At 45.4% G+C, this 20,027-nt stretch overlaps 2 protein-coding genes across 2 annotated transcripts in view; one reads left to right on the top strand and one right to left on the bottom strand.

Moving 5' to 3' along the window:
• Positions 1-12,836, bottom strand: part of SEPTIN8 (septin 8) — a 107,094-nt gene extending 94,258 nt beyond the window's left edge. Inside the window, exons 1-2 of the mRNA XM_066591210.1 lie at positions 12,818-12,836; positions 12,430-12,535 (exon numbers count right to left, since the gene is read on the bottom strand). The gene's annotated coding sequence lies outside the window, so the exon portion shown is untranslated. The remainder of the gene's footprint in view (positions 1-12,429; positions 12,536-12,817) is intronic.
• Positions 12,837-12,951: 115 nt separating this feature from the next.
• Positions 12,952-17,681, top strand: SOWAHA (sosondowah ankyrin repeat domain family member A). Its single transcript, XM_066591206.1, has one exon. The coding sequence runs from the start codon at positions 13,090-13,092 to the stop codon at positions 14,623-14,625; it is 1,536 nt and encodes a 511-aa protein (XP_066447303.1). The 5' UTR covers positions 12,952-13,089; the 3' UTR covers positions 14,626-17,681.
• The last annotated feature ends 2,346 nt before the right edge of the window (positions 17,682-20,027 follow it).

The following is a 20,027-nucleotide window of genomic DNA, read 5'->3' as shown; positions in this document are numbered from 1 at the left end:
GTATTTTATTCGCATAGTTTCAACAATATAAACATTTGTCAGTCATTTGCTAGCAGTTTGAAATGGCACTCCGTTGTCTTGACAAAAGTAAATAAATTCTTTACACTTCTAAAACGTCGACTATGCGTCTCTTTTCCTACTTGGACAGGTTATACTGACTAAGGACAATAATCTTATACTACAACATAAACCTAACTATAGAAAACACAGGGGGGGGTTCAAGAAAAGAAAAAAAAAAAAAAAAGGGGGGGGGGGGGGGGGAGAGGGAGTAGGGTTAGATGGGGGTGCTATGGGCGGTAGGACTTTGGCACCAGTTTGGACATGGTTTGAGGCGGTAGGGCCCAGCCCCGGGTAGCACCATGCCCTGGTCCCGAGCGCCGCCTGAGGGAGCCCCCCTCATATTTTGGTTCAAATAAGTTTTTATTGTATATAAGTCTGGCATGTAGTTGTTTAACTTAAGCCTTGCATGGAATGGAGATAAACTTTAGAAGGATCTGTGGGGACGAGAGGGGAGAAAAAAGAGGGGTATTGTGGAAATAGAGCGAGTCCACCCTGAGAAATTCCGTCGGCTGACGGGAGTAACGCTGTAATTACTTCAACAAACATCATCCTCTCCTCTCCTCTAGCTTTATGTGGAATTCAAGTCTGTGTGTTGATCTCGAACTCGTTTGGGATTGTAGAGGGGGATCCCCTTTTCCCATCGGGTAGGCTTAACTCAACTAAACACGGACACTCACGTAGACGTTTGGGGGGGAGGGAAGACACTAACCATTAGGGGGCAGAAGATAAGGATGTGTGGGAAGGGTAGGGGGGGAGGGATCAGGGTCAGGAGGCGTTCCTGGGCAGCTACCTCTAGTCGCTAGCCCGAGTAGGGGGTTGGCCGACTGATCCGTGATCTATCCAGCCTTTGAGGTCGTCTGAGTCTCTAAACGCGACCCATGGTTGCCACGTCCTACAGTATGTTTCCCAGGATTTCGGGTCGTCAGCCCCCAATTCGTCAAATCTCATGAGGGCATGGAGTTCCTCGACCCACATGCCCCTGGTTGGGATAGTTGAGGATCGCCAGAACCTTGGGATAAGTCTTCTCACTGCTATTATGAAGTGTTTTAGGATGCTTGATTTAGCAGTTCTTATGTTGCCTGGGAACAGTGAGAGCAGGGCCATTCTTGGAGACATGGTTACCTCTGAGTGGTTGATATGGTTATAAAGTTTAGTTACCTTTTCCCAGAGGTCGGCCACTGGATGGCATTCCCACCATATGTGGGTCATTGTGCCTCTGCTCCCACTGCATCTCCAGCACAAGGGAGATACCTGGGGGAGGATCCCTTGAAGGTAGTCGGGGGTCCTGTACCACCTAGAGACTATTTTGTAATTGAGATCTTGGACCTTACCTGCTGAGGAAAGCTTATGGGTTAGGGCCCAGATTTTGTTGCACGTTGTATTTTTAATGGCATCATTTTGGGGGTACATGTAGTAATTGTTAAAAAAAAACAACCCTAAACCATCTAGGAGTTGTCGGCATCGATTGAAAGCTTTCCATTTATGATTGTAATGTTGATAGATAAGTAATTGCAATATCACAGCAAAAGGATATTTTATTGCAGAAGACTGAACACTTGTAGGGAGGCTCTAGTACCCTGTTGTACCGCCTCTAGCTTGGATACAAGATGTGATACGGGTGAGCTTGGAGGAATACAGGTGCAGTATGGTATTCTGCAGTATATGGCTCATTTGCTGTAACTGAGCCTCTAGATCAGTGATGGGCAACCTTTGGAGCTCGGTGTGTCAAAATTCGCCAAGAAACCGAGCATAACTCGGGTGTTGTGTCACTTCGAGAAAAAAAAAAATCCATATATTCTTGATATTTATAGTTTAAATAACATATGTATAATTGTAATGTATAACTGTATTTAATAAACCCAAAACCCCATAGCACAGGCCCTCGCCTCTCGCAGTATCTCAGTAATGACGAGACCCAGCGGTGACAGCGGCCCCCAGCAGCGACAGCACCCCCACAGTGGCCCTCAGCAGTGACAGCAGCCCCCCAGCAGCGACAGCGCACCCCACAGCAGCAGCCCCCAGCATTACTTGCCCCCCACAGCGGCCCCCAGTGGTGACTGCCCCCTCACAGAGGCCCCCCAGCGGTGAATGCCCCCCACAGGTGACTGCCCCCCCACAGCGACCCCCCAACAGCGACACCCATAGCAGCCCCCAGCATTACTTGCCCCCCACAGAGGGCCCCCCAAGCGGTGACTGCCCCCTCACAGAGGGCCCCCCAAGCGGTGACTGCCCCCTCACAGAGGGCCCCCCAAGCGGTGACTGCCCCCTCACAGAGGGCCCCCCAAGCGGTGACTGCCCCCTCACAGAGGGCCCCCCAAGCGGTGACTGCCCCCTCACAGAGGGCCCCCCAGCGGTGACTGCCCCCTCACAGGTGACTGCCCTGCCACAGCGGTACCCCAGCGGTGACTGCCCCCTCACAGAGGCCCCCCACAGGTGACTGCCCCCCACACAGCGGACCCCCCCGACCCATATACTTACCTTGTGGATACTCCGCTCCTCCTGTGCCCGGCGCCCTCCAGCAGCGATGATCTCCCGCGCACACTGTGACGTCAGTGTGTTGCAGGCCGCCTTCTCCCCCGGACGCTCCCGCGGAACCAACAGGTAGGAGATGTCGGGGGATGGGGGGGGGGGGGGGGGGGGGGGAGGATCCTGGTGCACACTGACATCACAGTGTGTGCCGGGATCAGCGCTGGTTAGTAGTGCTGGTTAATGAATACCGGCAGGGGAGTCACGACCCCTGCCGGTATTCATTAACGGGGGAGCGGCCGCGTGTCAGCGACTATGGCTACGCGTGTCAGTGCTGACACACGTGTCATAGGTTTGCCATCACAGCTCTAGATCATGCAAACGTTTAGGCGGTTGAAGTTGGCATCCCAGATCGTCCGATACATGTTCTATTGGTGATAAATCTGGCGACCAGGGAAGTGTGGCAATGTTATGGAGACAATCCTGTGCGGCTGGGCTTTATCTTGTTGGAAAATGCCTCTTGGAAGCCACCATGAGAGGAACACATGTACCCGCAGGATGTCCTGAGCATATCGCTGAGCTGTCATTTTCTCTTGTACTACTACTAGGGGTCACCAACTATCATATGCGATGGTCCACATATCACCACACCAGCATGCCCATGCAGCGGCCGACGTATTTTCAACTCAAAAGATAGTTCCAGTACTATCTTTTGGGCCCGACGTAAAAACGACCGATGCTATATTGGGCTGGCCGGGCACTTTTACGTCTCAGGAATACGGTCATGTGATGTGATGCATTGGAATCCAATGAATCAGATAACAGCGTATATCAGCCGGCTGATATACACTCGTGGGAAAGAAGCCTTACACAGATTATGCAATTATTGTTGGTGCCTCACACATTGCCACAGGTGTTCTTACTATAGAATATCCTGAAAGCATGACCTACTGAGGCCCTTGAGGACTGGAGTTGTGCACCCCTGTTATAGACCAAGGGTGGAAAGGTATTGTTGTATCGTCTCCACCGGAACTTAGGGGTGGAGACAAGGCTTGACCAGGGTAAACAGGCAGGGGAGGCCCACAGATGCTGATTGGCTGTACATGCGGCTGCCAGCCTCACTCCTTTCACTGTACCAGAGATGCTCAGCCAGGCTGCACGGTGAGTGCCAGGGAGAGACAGCAGGGCCGCCGTAAGCTGTGTTCCGGGCGGAGGGGATTACAGCTCCGTGTGCTAATTGGAGGCCTCTGGGGAGAGTGACAGCGGGGGACTGAAGCAGAGTTTATCATCTGGTGCTCACCTACATGCATCGGTGCAGGGTTAAAGGGGTTGTCTCACGCCGAAACAGGTTTTTTTTTTTTTAAATTCAATAATAGGCCCCCCCTTCGGCGCGAGACAAACCCATACTTACCCGAATCCCCGCGCTGCGGCGACTTCTTTCTTCCTTTACCAAGATGGCCGCCGGGATCTTCACCCACGATGCACCGTGGGCTCTGTGCGGTCCATTGCCGATTCCAGCCTCCTGATTGGCTGGAATCGGCACACGTGACGGGGCGGAGCTACGAGGACCAGCTCTCCGGCACGAGCGGCCCCATTCACCAGGGAGAAGACCGTACTGCGCAAGCGCGTCTAAAAACGCCAGAAGACGGCGAATTTAGACGGATCCATGGCGACGGGGACGCCAGCAACGGAGCAGGTAAGTGAATAACTTCTATATGGCTCATAATTAATGCACGATGTATATTACAAAGTGCATTAATATGGCCATACAGAAGTGCTGAACCCCACTTGATTTCACGAGACAACCCCTTTAAGTGCCAGCGGCTCCATGGACAGCAGACAAGCAGTGACGAAAAGAACGAAGGCAGAGCGGCCACCGAACAGCGTCCGTGAGCAGTGAGGGGATAAGCCAGAGCACTGGGACAGTGACAGCTTATGGAAACTGGATCCTGACAGTGCCACAGATGCTACAGCAGAAACAGAGCTGGAAGCTTGCGGCTGCCTGTCCATGTTGCGATCTCCTGCGGTGGATCTCCGCCACCGGGCGCAGGAGCCAGCTGATGGATCTCCGTGGTGAGCCTATCTGATAGTTAGGCTCACCGCAGAGAATCCTTGCAATTCACAGCATGCTGTGATTTGCCGTCTGCGAGCAGAGAATCACTATGATTCTCCGCTCGTGGACAGGGGGACTGCGCTATGGAAAGCATTCACTGCGTTCCCCGCGGCCAGATTATTGCTGCGGGGAAAGCAGTGAAAATTCGCCCCTGGACAGGGGCCCTACATGTCCGGTGGCCAGATAGAGAGCACCAGGGAGATTGGAGCTGGGACCTCACATGTGAGTCAGTGCAGCACAGCCCCCACCGGGGGCTATGGGAAGCAACCAATCAAAAGCTGGGGGTATTCACTCTGCCTCCACCTGTTTTCAGGGGCAGCCAAAGAAATTGTGGGTGTGCATCTGGTCTCCAACCATTCTTCTGCTGGAGACAAGATACAACAATACCGGGTGGAAACACTTTTAGGCCTTCAGATGGCAAGACCATTTATCTAATCACACCACAATTCTAATCATTTGCATATCTGCCTGATGTAATTGCATACAGAGTTTTACAGGAAAATGGCAACTCCTTCTAGGTGCTTGATATTTTTGACAATGAGTATATATTGTAGTACTTAAGTGAAATAATGAAATACTCTGACTATTATAATGTTTATGAAATATGCTGCTGGCAAGAACTGATTACCACTGGGTTACCCACTGCATTACCACCCAGTCTGCCCTTGTGAAAGGTGGAGTGTTATCAAAGTGTAGTAATTACCATCTAAGTTTTAGAAACTGCTAATTATTTCTTTTATACAAGTTATGCACATTTATTAAGGACACCATGGAGGAAATATCTGAAGTCTATTTCGACATTTGCAACGCAGGGGAATGCAGTCTATTGTCATTTGCCATCAACCATTTCAAGCTGGCTGCAGGAGGACTGTAGTTTTCTTCAAAAGGCATTAATGTAAGGAGGTCCTGTAAAGTCTGTCTCTACGATCTCTTCTGTCATGTTTCCCCATTTTGATCACTTCCAAAATATTTAAAAGGTTGACATTTCCATTTTACTATGTGGTGCTACCATAACCTCTAGGCAGCAAGCCTACTGTCTTGGGGCCATTTGTCTCCAACCTTTAATTCACTGCCTATATTTAATCACTAGCATGCTCATGTTACCTGTACTTAAAAAGCAAATTAAAGTCTGAAGGTGTTTTGGGAGTAAACTGTAAAAACTCTTTGTTGCCCTTATTCATTCTCCTCTTGGCTACTGCAACTTCTCACTAAATCTGTCTTTCCCTCATGGAATCTTTCCCATTCTAGTCTATCCTGAATACAACAGGTAGGATCATTACTCTGTCCAGCCACTACACCAATGTGCCAGTCATTGCAGTGGTTGGAATACAGTTTATACTCACTCTCATCCATAAATCTCTCCACAGTGCTGCTTCACCCTATATCTCTTCCCTCATCTCTGTCTGCCACCCTACCATTGTTCTGCTCTTTGCTAATGATGTAAGCGTAAGGTCCCTTTTACAGTAGACGACTGTCTGGTACTTAAGCGCCCAAGAACCTTCCCAACAACTATTGTTCCTGTGCATTCACACAGGGGTGATACCCTCTATCTCCATTTGGTGAGCGATTGTCGGAAATCTATTCTGACTAGATGGACTTTCATCGATGTATATCTGTTTAAACATGTTGACAGTCACTTGGTTTTCAGCTCACCTAAAAATCAAGTGACTGACAAGTGAAGGTTTCTCACTTGCTTGCCCTATCAGGTTGAGCCAACGATGCGGTGACATCACGCACTCATTCAAACAATAATAGTCTCGTCTAAAAGGGCCCTTACCAATATATGCAAAGTGCACAAGCTGCCCACTAGCGCTCTGCAGCCTCTTTCAGCGGATCATGCAGGCTCCTGGAGTTGGACCCTCACTAATCAGACATGGATAGCATATCCTAGAGATAGAACATTGATATTCTGGTCCCAGAAAACACCTTCAGGCAAGTGTATTTTAACTCCATATTTGGTCCATGCTTTGCAAACTGTAATACGGAAATAATGTAAATCTATACATCTATTCCCATGGCCGCATTTTTCACGGCTGTATTTTAAAAGTGCAGCATGACCCATTTTTGCCTCCGTATTGGTATTATTTTCTATTGGCCAAACATGGATCAGTATTTGCTGAATACAATATAAAAATCAAGGACTGCAAGTATGGGGGCAAAAAAAGTCAAATACTGATGACATACGTGTCTGTATCACGGATGTGTTATAATATGCTCATCTGAAACTGTCCTTAAGGGAAGAAGGCTTAAGCCGATCAGCGTATAGTGACCATATAGGCCTGCTGGTATCATTGCACTAGGGTCATGCTTTTTTATTTCATTCTGGTGAGGGTCCCCCCTAGTTGGAGGTCAGTAGTGAATTCATGTGCAGGTGCTGGTGACTTCGGAGTTGGCTCATGCAGGGGTATCTCTTTCACCTGGTCTGGTAATGCTCTATGGAGGGAATCCAGTATATCTATAAAAGACTAATGCCTCACGCACATGGGCGGATTTGCATTATGGAATACGGGCGTCCACCTCCAGATTCCGCAGCAAATACCACCCATAGCATGCTGTGGAAAAGGGATTTTTCATGCACACGAGCGGAAACCAATCGCGGTTTCCGCTCGCAGAGGGAGAAAATAAATAAAATCGCAGCACGCTCCGTTTTTGTGCTGCTTTTGCGTGGACGGAGTTCATTGAAGTCAATAGAAGCTGTCTGATCCACAGCCCTTCTGCAATTGACATAAAGCAGGAGTTAAATACAAATCTGACTGCGCATGTCTGACATAGAGACGTGCAGACCATCTGCAGTACAGATTGAAGAAAAGAAAAGCAGGTACGTGTGGACGCCGCTGCTGCCAGGGCTAGATTCTGCTGCGGAATCCAACCTGCCTGTGTGCATGATGCCTAAAAAGAGGGAATTTTGCACATGTGAATAGAAGGTAACAACCAGTGCATGCCCTTCACCACCACCAGCCTAACAATTCTCTCACATAGAAGTTTAATTTGATGTCAGTTTCCCAACTTGTGTTGGATGGTCTAAATCAATATTATGTATGAAATGGCCCAATAGCAGTTAACTATATTTAGCAGTCCATAACCTTAGCGATAAGGAGTCACTCACACGGACGGATTTTTCCTGTGGAATCCTGGGTTAGCGTCCGCCTCCAGGTTCCGCAGCAATAACCCTCCACTGCATGCTGCGGAAAAAGGATTCTTCATGCACACGAGCGGAAAGCAATTCTAATTTCCGCTCATGGATGGGAAAGAAAGAAAAAAAATATATAAAATCGCAGCATGCTCCATTTTCCTGCGGTTCCATTGAAGTCAAGGGAAGCCATCCAACAATTGCGGATGGGCTGCAGATTCCATGGGAAAAGCAGGAGTTCTTAAAAAAAAAAAAAAAAAAAAAAAAAAAAAGAAAGCTGTACTACATATGTCTGACGGCGAGATGTGCAGACCATCTGCAGTACAGAGAAGCAAGAAGACAGGTCTGCGCGGATGCCGACGAAGAAGACGACAACAGGTACGCATGAGGCTGTGTGCATGAGGCCTTAAAGGGAATAGTCATCATATTTGAGCCCAATTAACTAGATTATGGGGAGCAGAGGTGAGGGAAGAGGGAACGGTATTTCATACTCAGCAGACACCCCGTGCCAGTGCTGTGTTCCCACAAAATTCACGGTCGCCAACAGCTTGACTGAGATGAGTGGGAGATATGCATGCAGAGAGAGTCAAGCTGCTGCTGCGCGCCAACCTCGCAGCACTGAAAAGGGGCATCTAATGAGTATGAAAGCTTCCCAGACTCCTGTTCCCTCACCTTTCTGCCCCCAAATAGTTTATTATCAGTAAGTGGCGGCATATTCTAGCTTTGTGCCATCAATTATGGTGGGTACACCTCTTTAAAAAGGGTTGTCCAGGACTTTTACAATTGATGACGCATGCTCAGGGTAGGTGATCAATAGTTGAATGGCAGGGCTCTGCCGCTTAGGGTAACTGCCAGTCAGATGATCACTGGACCCGCTGTCAGTGCTGGAAGCAGCTTGTGCTATTGCAGCAACCTGGTTTGGTACTATAAACACAACTTCAACTTCTATTGGATTCAATGGCAGCTGAGTCTGCAGTACCATATTGGGCAGCTGCAGTATGGACAACGATATGCACTTCCAGCGCTGTCCACTGCAGGCCTGGAAATCAGCTGATTGATTGGCATCACAAGTGGATCATCAATAGAAAAAGTCCTGAACACCCCCTATAAGAATATGTATTGAAGCCCTATCAATAAGCACCATTTGCATACATCTGTATTAGTGGGGGTTGTTTGCCACCATAGTTGCACCAACTCAATTACTTGCCATCATTTTGGCTGGTGTAATTCTATATCAGCAGCTAGGTTTACAGTCACACAGCGCTCAGTAACCCACCCGATTACGGTCTTCTGCTGGCAAGCAATATGATCTGTCTGTTGACTAAAGCAAGTAAATGTCCCTGAGCACAACTGTACAATTATGGTGGCAATATGCCATGCTAGGAAACGTTCAAGGTTATCCTATCCTCATCATACCCGCAAGGCCCAGCTCATTAATGGTAAAACACAATGGGGATTTTTCAGTGATTATTTACTGTAAATAAAAAAATTAAAAAAACAAACACGGAAGCAAAATAATGAAATCGCCATGTGTGATCTGAGCCTATTTGTAAGTTAGCCTTACCTTGCAAGGTGTTAAATATGTGTAAAACTGGACTTCATGCAACTTTTTAAGAAGTTGCACATTATCCCATGTAGACAAATCACATTCAATGCTTGTCTCATAATACACTGCGTCTGGCCCATTGTGTAATAAAAGCGACCCTCCGTCCTTGGACAAACAAAGATGGCCACAACAGCTTCTCTGATTACCCGATGCTGCGCCCATTGAGTATTACTGGCAAGTTGAATCTGCATGTAGTATCTTAGCCCCCTTCACACGGGTGTATTTGTGCATGCAATATGCAGAGATTAGAACCCATCTCAATGGGATTGTTCACATGCACATTTCAGTCGTACAAAAAGAGGCCCCCATAGAAGTCAATCGGGGTAGGGGTGGGTGCGCAAATGAATAATACACCGAATTCTGCTGGAAAAAACACATCTGTAACTCAGACTTAATAAGTAATGAGTCTATGTTTGCCATGCGCAAATGTACATGCCTTGTGGGCACAAAAAGTACAGTAAAAAATGCCAATGCGTGTGCAAAAAAAAAAAATATATATATAGTTCACTCCACAGATACGCAGCGCTCAGGTGCATGCAGATGTGCCTACACGCGTGTGAAGGGGGCCTTAGACTACCAATGTACTATGTACATCAGGTATTCAGAGCATGGGTGCAGCCATCTTTGTTTGTCAAGGCCCACAGGGTCACTGAGTTGGTTATGTGTTGCTGCACTGACTATTAGGCTAACTTCACGCAGGCGAGATCGCTACTCGGCCGTGAATCGCAGCGCGCTCACCAACATGCAGTTATCCCGCAGATGCCAGGGGTTTTGTATATCAAAACCACCTCGCATAACTTCGGGGAATTCGCGATCCTACGGCACGGCTGACAACTGCGATGACGGCTCGCAGAGTTTTCCCCATTGTTTTCATCGCATCGCATGCACCTAGTGTGATGCTGCCGCCAGCCCCATTGAAAACAATGGCCAATGTGAGAGCACACAGAGGTAGAACGTGTTTCCCACAACCCATAATTAAGCACCAAAACAGAACATGTGAAAGAACCCATTAATTCAATGGATTCTATTACTGCGCATTCAGCGTGCAGATTTTGCAGCTGCAAATGCCCCCATGTGAGGCCGCCCCAAGTCTAACTTCACAGGGCCATATATCACAATCAGATATTGCCCTCGCCAACATGCCATTTCTCCAAGGATGCAAGGTGTTTTTTGTATTAATACCGCCTCGCATCACAGGAAAGTAACGATCCTTGCAACACACAGATATCATGCAATTTTCTCGGCCACCTAAGGGACCTCTCACAGGGGATGCAATACTCTGCAACAGTGTTGTGGTACATTCCGTCCTGGTATTCCACGCTGCTAACGACGCATTTTCATGGAGAATTCCGCTTCGGTATTTTCAATTCGGCATCAAAGTCTGCAGAGTCAGCAGTTCAGATTTTGGTGCTGAATATTTTGCAGAAGGGGGTGTTCTGAAGTGCTGCTGCAGAATATTCCGTCCCATCTGAAAGCTCCCTTAATTAGTTGTGTATGGTATTGCAGTTTATCAAGTAACTAACAAACACTCAAACACTGCATATGGACAGATAGTGTAGTTTCTAGAAAAGCTGGAAAACCCCTTTGAAGTAAAGTGATGCAATAAAAAGTTTCCCGAAGTGACCTTTGAGTCACGCCACAAGGTCCTTCCTGCTGCAGCGAGTGGATTTTTTCTGCACTCCGAGATATAAATTGAACTGTGTTAAAGCAAACATACATACTTCCAACCGCACTTTCCAGCATTGGAACAAGGAGCTCCTAATTAAAAGGGTTGTCTCTTCATAAGGGCTCCTGTACACTGGCAAGAGCGATATCGGGCTATGAATCCTGTCCCGATCTCATCCTCACAATGCATGTGGAACTTGTGGATGCGAGGGGTTTCCATGTGAAAACAGCCTCGCATCCCTGAGGGGAATCCCTTCATCCCATCGCTTTCAATGGGGCTGGCGCTTCTTTCTGCGATATTGTCTATTGAAAGCAATGGGAGAACGTTGCGATCTCCTGCCTCTGCTGTAACAGCTGCAGCAGGGGATTCCTTTATCCCTGCGGGGAGTCTCCTCCTCACTGGACACCCTGCCGCAGCTGTCAGTGTTTAGTGAGGAGGGGACAGAAACAAACTGAAAGTTTTATGGCTTTTTATATTTATTTTTTTTGCAAGCCCAATAAAATGAATGGCAAAAAATAAAACCAAAACACTGTCCGTGTATAGGAAACAGATCCGTACCATTTAGGTCTGGATTAGAGATGAGCGAGCGTACTCGCTAAGGCAAACTACTCGAGTGAGTAGTGCCTTATGCGAGTACCTGCCCACTCCTCTCAAAAGATTCAGGTGCTGGCAGGGGAGAGCGGTGAGTTGCGGGAGTGAGCAGGGGGGAGCGATTGAGAGAGAGACACCCCCCCCCCCCGTTTTTCTCCGCTCTCCCGCACCGGCACCCGAATCTTTTGAGATGAGTGGGCAGGTACTCGCATAAGGCACTACTGTGCAAAGCCCACAGCGATTATTCCATGTGTGAAGGGGACCTAAAACGCTTACACATACGAAAGTTAGAAGACACTACTTTGCAATGCACGAATTCCACATCACAATCCACATGTGGGGTTTGGATATACTCTACAACAAGTGATCATACCCCAAGAAAAAAAAAATGCCATAACAATGCTTGAAATGCATGGTGTGTTTTTACATGTGCCTTAACACACTGAAAAATATAAGAAGCAGCCTTAAGGCAATTTCTTCGTTTGCGCTATTTTGGGAGAAACTACAGTCCATTCTATATGCTTGTAATTGCACTTTTAATAAAAATCAGTCATCCAGATTTCATAAACTATCGAATGGGAAATCATTCTTGCCCATAAAAGAACCAAGAATAGGAGGATTGCCATTCAGGACTCTAGGTAAGCTGGGTGACAAATAGTAAAAAGTTAGCAGGATTTAAACTTTGCAACATAAAACTTTTTGCCCTTATTTTATCTTTTACAATCTTCTCAAAATTGCTTATTAGTGTAATAAAACCTGTACATGGTTAATACATGTGCTTATAGGTTGTTACCCACCTGGATTCTCAGCAACATACCAGTGGGGACGATATCCTCTGCATTACTAGGCAGAGAGGAGCCTGGGAAAGCTGGGTGGGAAACCCTATGGACTCTGTAATGACACCTATGAATTATAGAGGTTTTTGTTTTTAAGCAGTAACAAACAATTCTACTTGGCTAGAAAGAAACATTTTTTGTCATTACAGACAAAACCTTATTTGTTGTATTTGCACTTTTCCTAAAACCTTAAATGAGGAAATACAAAGTTTAATCCCAATTGCTGATTTAATGTCGGTCATTGCTATGAATAATCTATACCAATTGATTAGCAGGACTATAGTAATCTATGATCTGCTATATCATCCCACCGCCAGCCACAATGACACAATTGGAGGTTACCTCTCACCTGCCAGGTGGCCGCTCCTGATGACAGCAGCCTCTGGACTACAACTCCAAAGCCTCCTCCCGCAGGCTGCTCCCTCCTCCCCTCTTCTCTTTATTGACTGATCACTCAGGGCTGGGCGTAGCAGAGCTGATCACAAAGTTTCACCCCGGAAGCAACAGGTAACTTGTACAGAAGACACAAGGAGAAGACATGTAAGAAGGGAGACCTGCAGCTCTGGGCTTCTCGGCAGATAAGATCCCCCTCTTACCACCCTCTGAATGTGAAAGAGGAGAATGGCTGTAACACAAGAAGTTGTGCTGAACTTTCTGCTGGAGCAGGGAGGAAAGGTGAGGAACTCTGAGCTGGTCAGAAGGTTTAAGCCTGTGGTGGATTCTCCTGACCCTGAAGAAAAGGCAAACAACAGGGAACTCTTTAAGAGGTTTGTCAATACCATAGCAGTGGTGAAAGATGAGGAGGGCACCAAGATGGTGGTGCTAAAGAAGAAATATACCCATTTACTGGCATCCAAGACTGTGGAGAGACAGGAGGAAGTAGCCAGCTACAGCAAAGAAAAAACACAACTTGTACCTCTGAGCAGCAGTAACATCATAGAAGATCCAGCAGCCAGCTATCAGGAGACAAGAACTTCTCAGCAGCATGTGTCTGAACCAGAAGAGCCCACCATGCCAGGGTTACCAGATGCAGGTTCCTCTGAAACCACTGACCAATCTGAAGTAAATGAGGAGTCTACAAATAACCAGAATGAAGATAAAAGGGAGTCTGTGTTTGATATTGTGTCTAGAATGGACAATGTTGGACCAGTTCCTTTTCCCAAGTCATGGGCTGATGCCCAGTCTAAAGAACAAGTTTCCAAGCCATACATGCTGCCATTACGCTATGCCCAAGCGTCATTTGAAGAATCAAACCAGGGTGAAGACCATCCATTCCAACCAACTCTCCAACCTAAATTTCTTCAGGAAGCATCAGTCACTTCTTTACCCAAGTCCCCCAAAGTGGCTAGGAGGCAGCTGGATGATACAGGTTCCAAGTCTCCCCACATCAAGAGGTCATCCAAAATTCCGAAAGTAAGTGAGGAGACCAAATATTCAGATATTGTGCCCTTGGAGCCATTTGAACATGAGTGGTTGGTTAATTCCACGTATGGGCGGTGGAATCATAAACTCCTTGGTCTCATTATGACTAACAGTGACTTGGCTGGTAAGAGAGACTTTATATCTGGATTTACTGCATTGCACTGGGCAGCCAAAAGTGGCAACACGGAGATGGTGAAATTGTTGTTTGACCTGAGTCGGAAAAGTGGTAATAACATTAATGTGAATGTAAGGTCTTTTGGTGGGTATACACCTCTGCATTTAGCCGCTATGCATGAGCGTAAAGATGTCATTATTGCATTAACTGGGGATTATAATGCAAATGTCAACATCCGGGATAACAGTGGCAAAAAGCCATACCATTACTTAAAGAAAAGCTCCCCTATACAGCTCAAGTTTATTTTAAAGGATCCAGCCGTCTCAAATGTAGAACATACTGCTCCATGTAAAAGAAACTCAAAGGTTGCTGCCTCTATATTGGGGACGACTACTGCCTTCCTTGGTGTCCTCTCTGATGACATTGCGTTTCATGATTTGACAAAGGGCCTCAAAAAGCCTGGACCTTTAAATAAGTTCTTCACTGCTCCATCTGGAGTGAAAAAGAAGATAAGGGCAAGGGACAGCTACCCATCAATCTCTTCTCTGTCTGAAGAACCCGAAGAGCCAGAAGAAATTGTAGGAAAGCGCAGACCTCTTTCTGAGTTTTTCAGCTCTTAGTTGACTTTTGAGCCAGTAGCTGGCACATTGTATTAACTACATGTGCTCTTTCTATGCTTGGGTATGAGTTTGTATGTGGGGTCATTTTTCATACTTTTGATGGCTAACTTGTAAAATGATGGTTTACAGAATTATGACTACTAAGATGTTGACTGGAAAGTCAAAATGTTACTACGTTGAAAAATCTTGCTTACTTCTCTGTCTCTTCCAGTTTTGCACTCTCTTTTAAGTCCTTTCCACTGTACTACCGGTAGTTGTTCTCCAGTTGCCTTGCAGTAGATGATCCTGATTAATAGACTGGCCAGCTACAGCATTTAAGAATGTCTGACATCTCTCAATGCTGCTACAATTAGTTGAAACAGACTACAGGAATTTAAAATATTCAGTTTATCACTTCTTGGTGGCAACTTTCTTATTTTGTTTCTTTTATCTCTGGGCAAACAACTAGTTATAGTAACTGTTACACAAGAATACTTACATTTTTCAGGCATGCAGTGTTTTTCCCTAGGACAGGAAAACTGCTTGTTTGCCGGTTTCAACAAGTAGTTTCAGAAGTTACTCGTGCCCTTCCGTCACGTATGTCTGACTTGAGTTACCATGATTCTGATAACTCCTCTGATATTATTTTGTTTATTATGGTGCATCACTGAATATCCTCTCTCTGGATCTGGGAGCATTTTCTTTCTCACGGAAATTTGTTTCTTAATTGACCCACATAATGTGATGGAATGGCTCAGATTACTTGTGGAAGCGTGTAAATGTATGTCACATGGCCAATTCACATAATTTAATTTGTGTTTCTGAGCATAATAATTGTGTGATTGATGCTGCACAAAATACTTGAGAGAGGTTGGGGCAGAACTGTAAGCTTGGCAATATTAAAGGGCTTCCAGCTAACCTTTAACGTGTCATAGAGACATGTCAAAAGTATTGATGAGTGGGGGTCCCACTGCTGATACCCCATGGATTACTGGAGCGAGTGTGCTGCAGTGCTCATGTGAGGGCTGTGTCGCTGCTTTTTTTTTTTTTTTTTGACTCCTCCTCCTTTCTTGGCAGCCCTCATAGAAGTCTATAGAAGTTTTCTATACACTTCTGTAAAGCAGTCTTCAGCTGCTGGAAGAGCTGCGAAGACAACAGAGGGTAAATGGTGCTCTGGTGACTGCTGCAGCCCCCTCGTTATAGGGATCAGTGGACGTATTAGTGGGACCCCCACTGATCAATATTTTCGATACATATCTGACATGTCAAAAGTTAGCTAAAAGTGCAACTACTCAAAGTTTCTGCTACTGAAACTTAAGTAAACTGCATCCTATATCCTCATAGTTTACGGGGTTTGTTTGTTTGGATGGTGTTTTGGGTACTATCACTGGAACAATGTAGTTAAGCTTCATTTGGTGGCTGTATGGAAGGGACATTGACTCCTTGCGGCTCTGTAATACAGAGCCATAGTGATGTTCCTAGGAGAGTCCAATGGAGTGTGCCACAATTAGTCAATTCTCTTCTGTCTGATCCATACAGGATTCAATGTAAATAATTATTTGTATGCCTCTATATGTAATTTGAAGGGCAACAGACATATCGTATGGGGCAATAGAAGGCTAGGGTGGTATACAACCAGGGGGTTGTACAAAGCCATAATGTGATTGCTTTTGAAGCTTTAAAGGGGTTGTACCAGAATTACGAGTTCCTTTGGATAGGGGATAAGTTGCTGACTGGTGGAGGTCTCACTGCTGAGACCCCCACCGATCTCAAGAATGGGGTTCCCCTGTCCTCCTCACTATGGGCTCACTGCACCCCCGGCAGTGAGCAGAACGAACAGAGCGCTGGTCGTTAAAATGTGCTGCTGCTCCATTCATTTTCAATGAGACTGTGGAAATGGCCGAGTGGCAAGCACTTGGGTATTACCGTCAGCCCCGTTAAAAATAATGGAGCGTCAACCGCGCATGTACCATTCACTGTGATATCACTGCTAGTGGGAGAAGCCTCCTCACAGTGATGAGAGCAGGGGGACAGAGGACCCACGTTCTCAGGATCAGTGGGGGTCTCAGCGATGAGACCCATGCCGATCTGCAGGTTATTTCCTATTCACTGGATAGGGCATGACTTGTAATTCTGGTACAACACCTTTTAAAGGTAGTATTCCCATTTTACCCAAACATGGCTGAAATGGGAATACCAATGTGTCTGCCACAGCCGGAGGTGACACGGATTACGGAAACAACTAAACTAGCTATTCTGTGCTATTTCTGTAACTTCCATAGAAGTGAATGGGAGATATGGATTCTGTGTACAACGGCCAGTTCAGCTGCTTTGGTACTCCTGGCCACCAATGGCCGTGATATTGAGATTAGACAGGTTCAGGGAACCACTGTTCTGGCTTTGGATGCGGGCATCAGAGGTACAACCCACATCTATCAGACATTTATGGCATATCCTATGAGTGCCATGAATTTCCAAGATAGAATATCCTTGTAAGGTTGAGTTCACATGAACAACTGTGATATTGGTCCAAGAAACCTGAACTGATATCTTGCTCTTACATCTGGGATTTCTAAGCGAGTGCAATGCATTTTTTTTGAGGAAATCACATTGCATGGTATATGATTTTTCACATGCATGAAAATTGTATGTTTCAATATGGAAAAAATTAAAATTACACTCGCATGTATATGTGAGTTTCATGCAAATGTGTAATGCAATTTTTAACTAGGCCATGCAAATAATGGGTGAGCCTTTAGTGATATCAATGAAAAGGGAACATGCTGCATTAGTTCCATCTCGCAAGATTACTGCAAGAGGAAAAACTAAATTGACCTATTGGAAATAATGGGTTAATACATCACACAAGTCCTGTGTCATGCACAGATTTCCTCTCCCCGGCTGTTTTGTAGATAGGTTTTTTTTATTTAAAAGACTATTTTGTGGTATTTTCAGACAGTGGCATTTTTCTTGGCAAAAATCTGCTGTGTCCAGATTTTTGCTATACTAAAATATAAAAATCCCTACAAACATTGCAATTTTTGAGGTGGTGTTTTCCATAGCACTTATTTGCGACATTGGTGTTTGTGGGGTTTTTGTGGTGGGGGGGCTTGGAAGGGGGGGGGGGGGGGCAAATTGCAGCATGCTCCTGGGTGGCGGTATTTGGATCCATGGTGTTTTTGCAAAGCCCAGCATGGTCTAGGTTTGGTTTCTTTTTTTCAGATGTTTTCCCATAGAAAATGTTTTTTAAAATATGCATGTTTGTTTTGAAGTGCATGAAATTCATAGTTTTTTTGTTTGTTTTTAGAAGCTTGAAAGGATCAACACAAAAATAACATGAAGGGACCCTAAGAGGTTTATCCAACTCCGATATTTGTGTATCCACAGGAAGCTGTGGCCCTTCCAATCAGCTGATCTGTGGAGATGCCATGAGTTGGGCCCCACTGATCACATATTGATACCCTATCCTATGTATAGGTAATCCATAGCAAAGTTCCTGTTAATAGTTAGAAACAATTTTTTTCTTAATTTTCTTTGATGCTTCAGCATTCTTGCCTTTTTTAGTGAAAAGTCTCTTGTAGAAACCCCGCTTGTACTGAAGCTAGTAAACCTAGTGTTAGGCGTTCTTCATAAATGCGAATCAAATAAAATGTTATTAAATCCTAATGAAAAGCACATTCTGACATCAAAGAAGCGTCATGTCAGTATGCAGTATGTTGAAAACAATAGGCTACCAGGAGCTTGTTGAGGGCAGATGCAAGTGAATGGAGCTAGCCAATATGACGGCCAGTACTCTTATTACAGGGTTTGCCACCAAGCGTTGCCAGACTGCCCACACAATATGGTTAAAAGCTGCTTCCTTTGTAGGGCTGCTCTCACTTTGTGGCTTTATGCCATTCCGTTTGCAGTTTTATTCTTTTTGACAACTGAGACTGTCTTTCATATCAGCAGCCATAAGGACCCTCTCCAGAAGGGGAAATAACTCTGCAAGAGTGCATTCACACACCGCTGATTTGCTGCAGATTTTAGTACAGATCTGCATCAGGTTTCACCCCTTCAATTTGAATTCAGTTGAAATCTGCTGCAGATGCATACCAAAATCTGGGACCAAATCCATAGTAAATCAGCGTTGTGTGAATGCACCCTATGTTCACACGCTGTGGAATTCCAGCTGCGATGTACATTGATATGTTTTCACGTGGACCGATTGCCCATGTGAATGAACGCCTCGCATGTCCTATTCCTGTCCATATCACGGATGGGAAATGGCATGCACCAATGCATGTCACTGTGCTCTGTCCAGGAGAATCAGATGGCACACAGATTGCCGGCTGGTGTGCACCTAGCCTTGCTGCATTTTGTTTTGGGGTTTTTATTGTCTATGGTGTTTGCAAACAGCTAAAAATTCAAGGTATAGAGTGTGGTGTTTTGTTGTTTTTTTTTTTGTTTTTTTCTCTCCTTTTAGTCTTTTTTCTGGCTTTTTTAAATAGGTAACCCCTTAGGAGGGAAATTGCCTGTGTTCATAAAAATGGCAGTAAAAAATAATGCAGGGTTCATCCTAAAAACTGTTTCAATGTTTGCTTATCTTTAGCAGATATAACATACTTCTATGGGTACCCTAACACAGAAGCAAGATTTTTTTTTTTTTGAAAATCACCACTGCACCCTTTGATGTCTGGCTTTGACTTGAAAAATAATGGATCTAACTCAAAGGAGAAACATAAATCCATCTTTTAGATTTCCTTTTCCTTTTCTACTTCTAATGGCTGGAAAAAGTGTGTGAAAACCTGCAGCATTTAGAAAAAACGTAAACACCACACAAAGCCCATTTATATGTATCCTCTGGTTTTGTCTTATTTTTGCGTGATCTTTCCCAGGCCGTAGAGATACTTCTTACATACATGTGAACATAATGTGATATTCTGGGGAATTGATAGTTTTTATACATTTTGTATCTTCTCCCACTATAAGTAAACTCCCTCATCTAGGCGATACATAAATGCAGACCTCTGTCAATGGAATAGAAGGCTACTTTCACAATTGCTTCTTTTATATCTGTTTGTTTCCGTCTGGCTGTTCTGTTGTGGGAGCAGCTAAACTGGAATGACAAATGGAAGCAAATGGATAGCTTTCTGGTTTCCATTGACAGCAATCTTACAGAAACATTACTGTCTGTTCAGGTTCCTTGTTTGAACTGGAATGAAGTGCAGCCGCCTGCTTCAGCTTACAAAAAAACAATGGCAACAAAAAGCTGACAAACTGAAACTAAAAGTCAGCCTTTTCAATGCATCTCTATGGGCACAAAAACGGCAGCATTTTTTCAGTTTAGCTGCTCCCACTATGAGACGGCTAGACGGGAGAAAATACTAGTGTGAACTTTGCCTAATTGAACCACTAGAAAGTGAGGATTTCTACCTCTTCAA

The sequence above is a fragment of the Eleutherodactylus coqui genome, chromosome 2 (assembly GCF_035609145.1).
Source record: "Eleutherodactylus coqui strain aEleCoq1 chromosome 2, aEleCoq1.hap1, whole genome shotgun sequence".
Lineage (NCBI taxonomy): Eukaryota > Metazoa > Chordata > Amphibia > Anura > Eleutherodactylidae > Eleutherodactylus > Eleutherodactylus coqui.
This window is presented reverse-complemented; position numbering and strand designations above follow the sequence as displayed.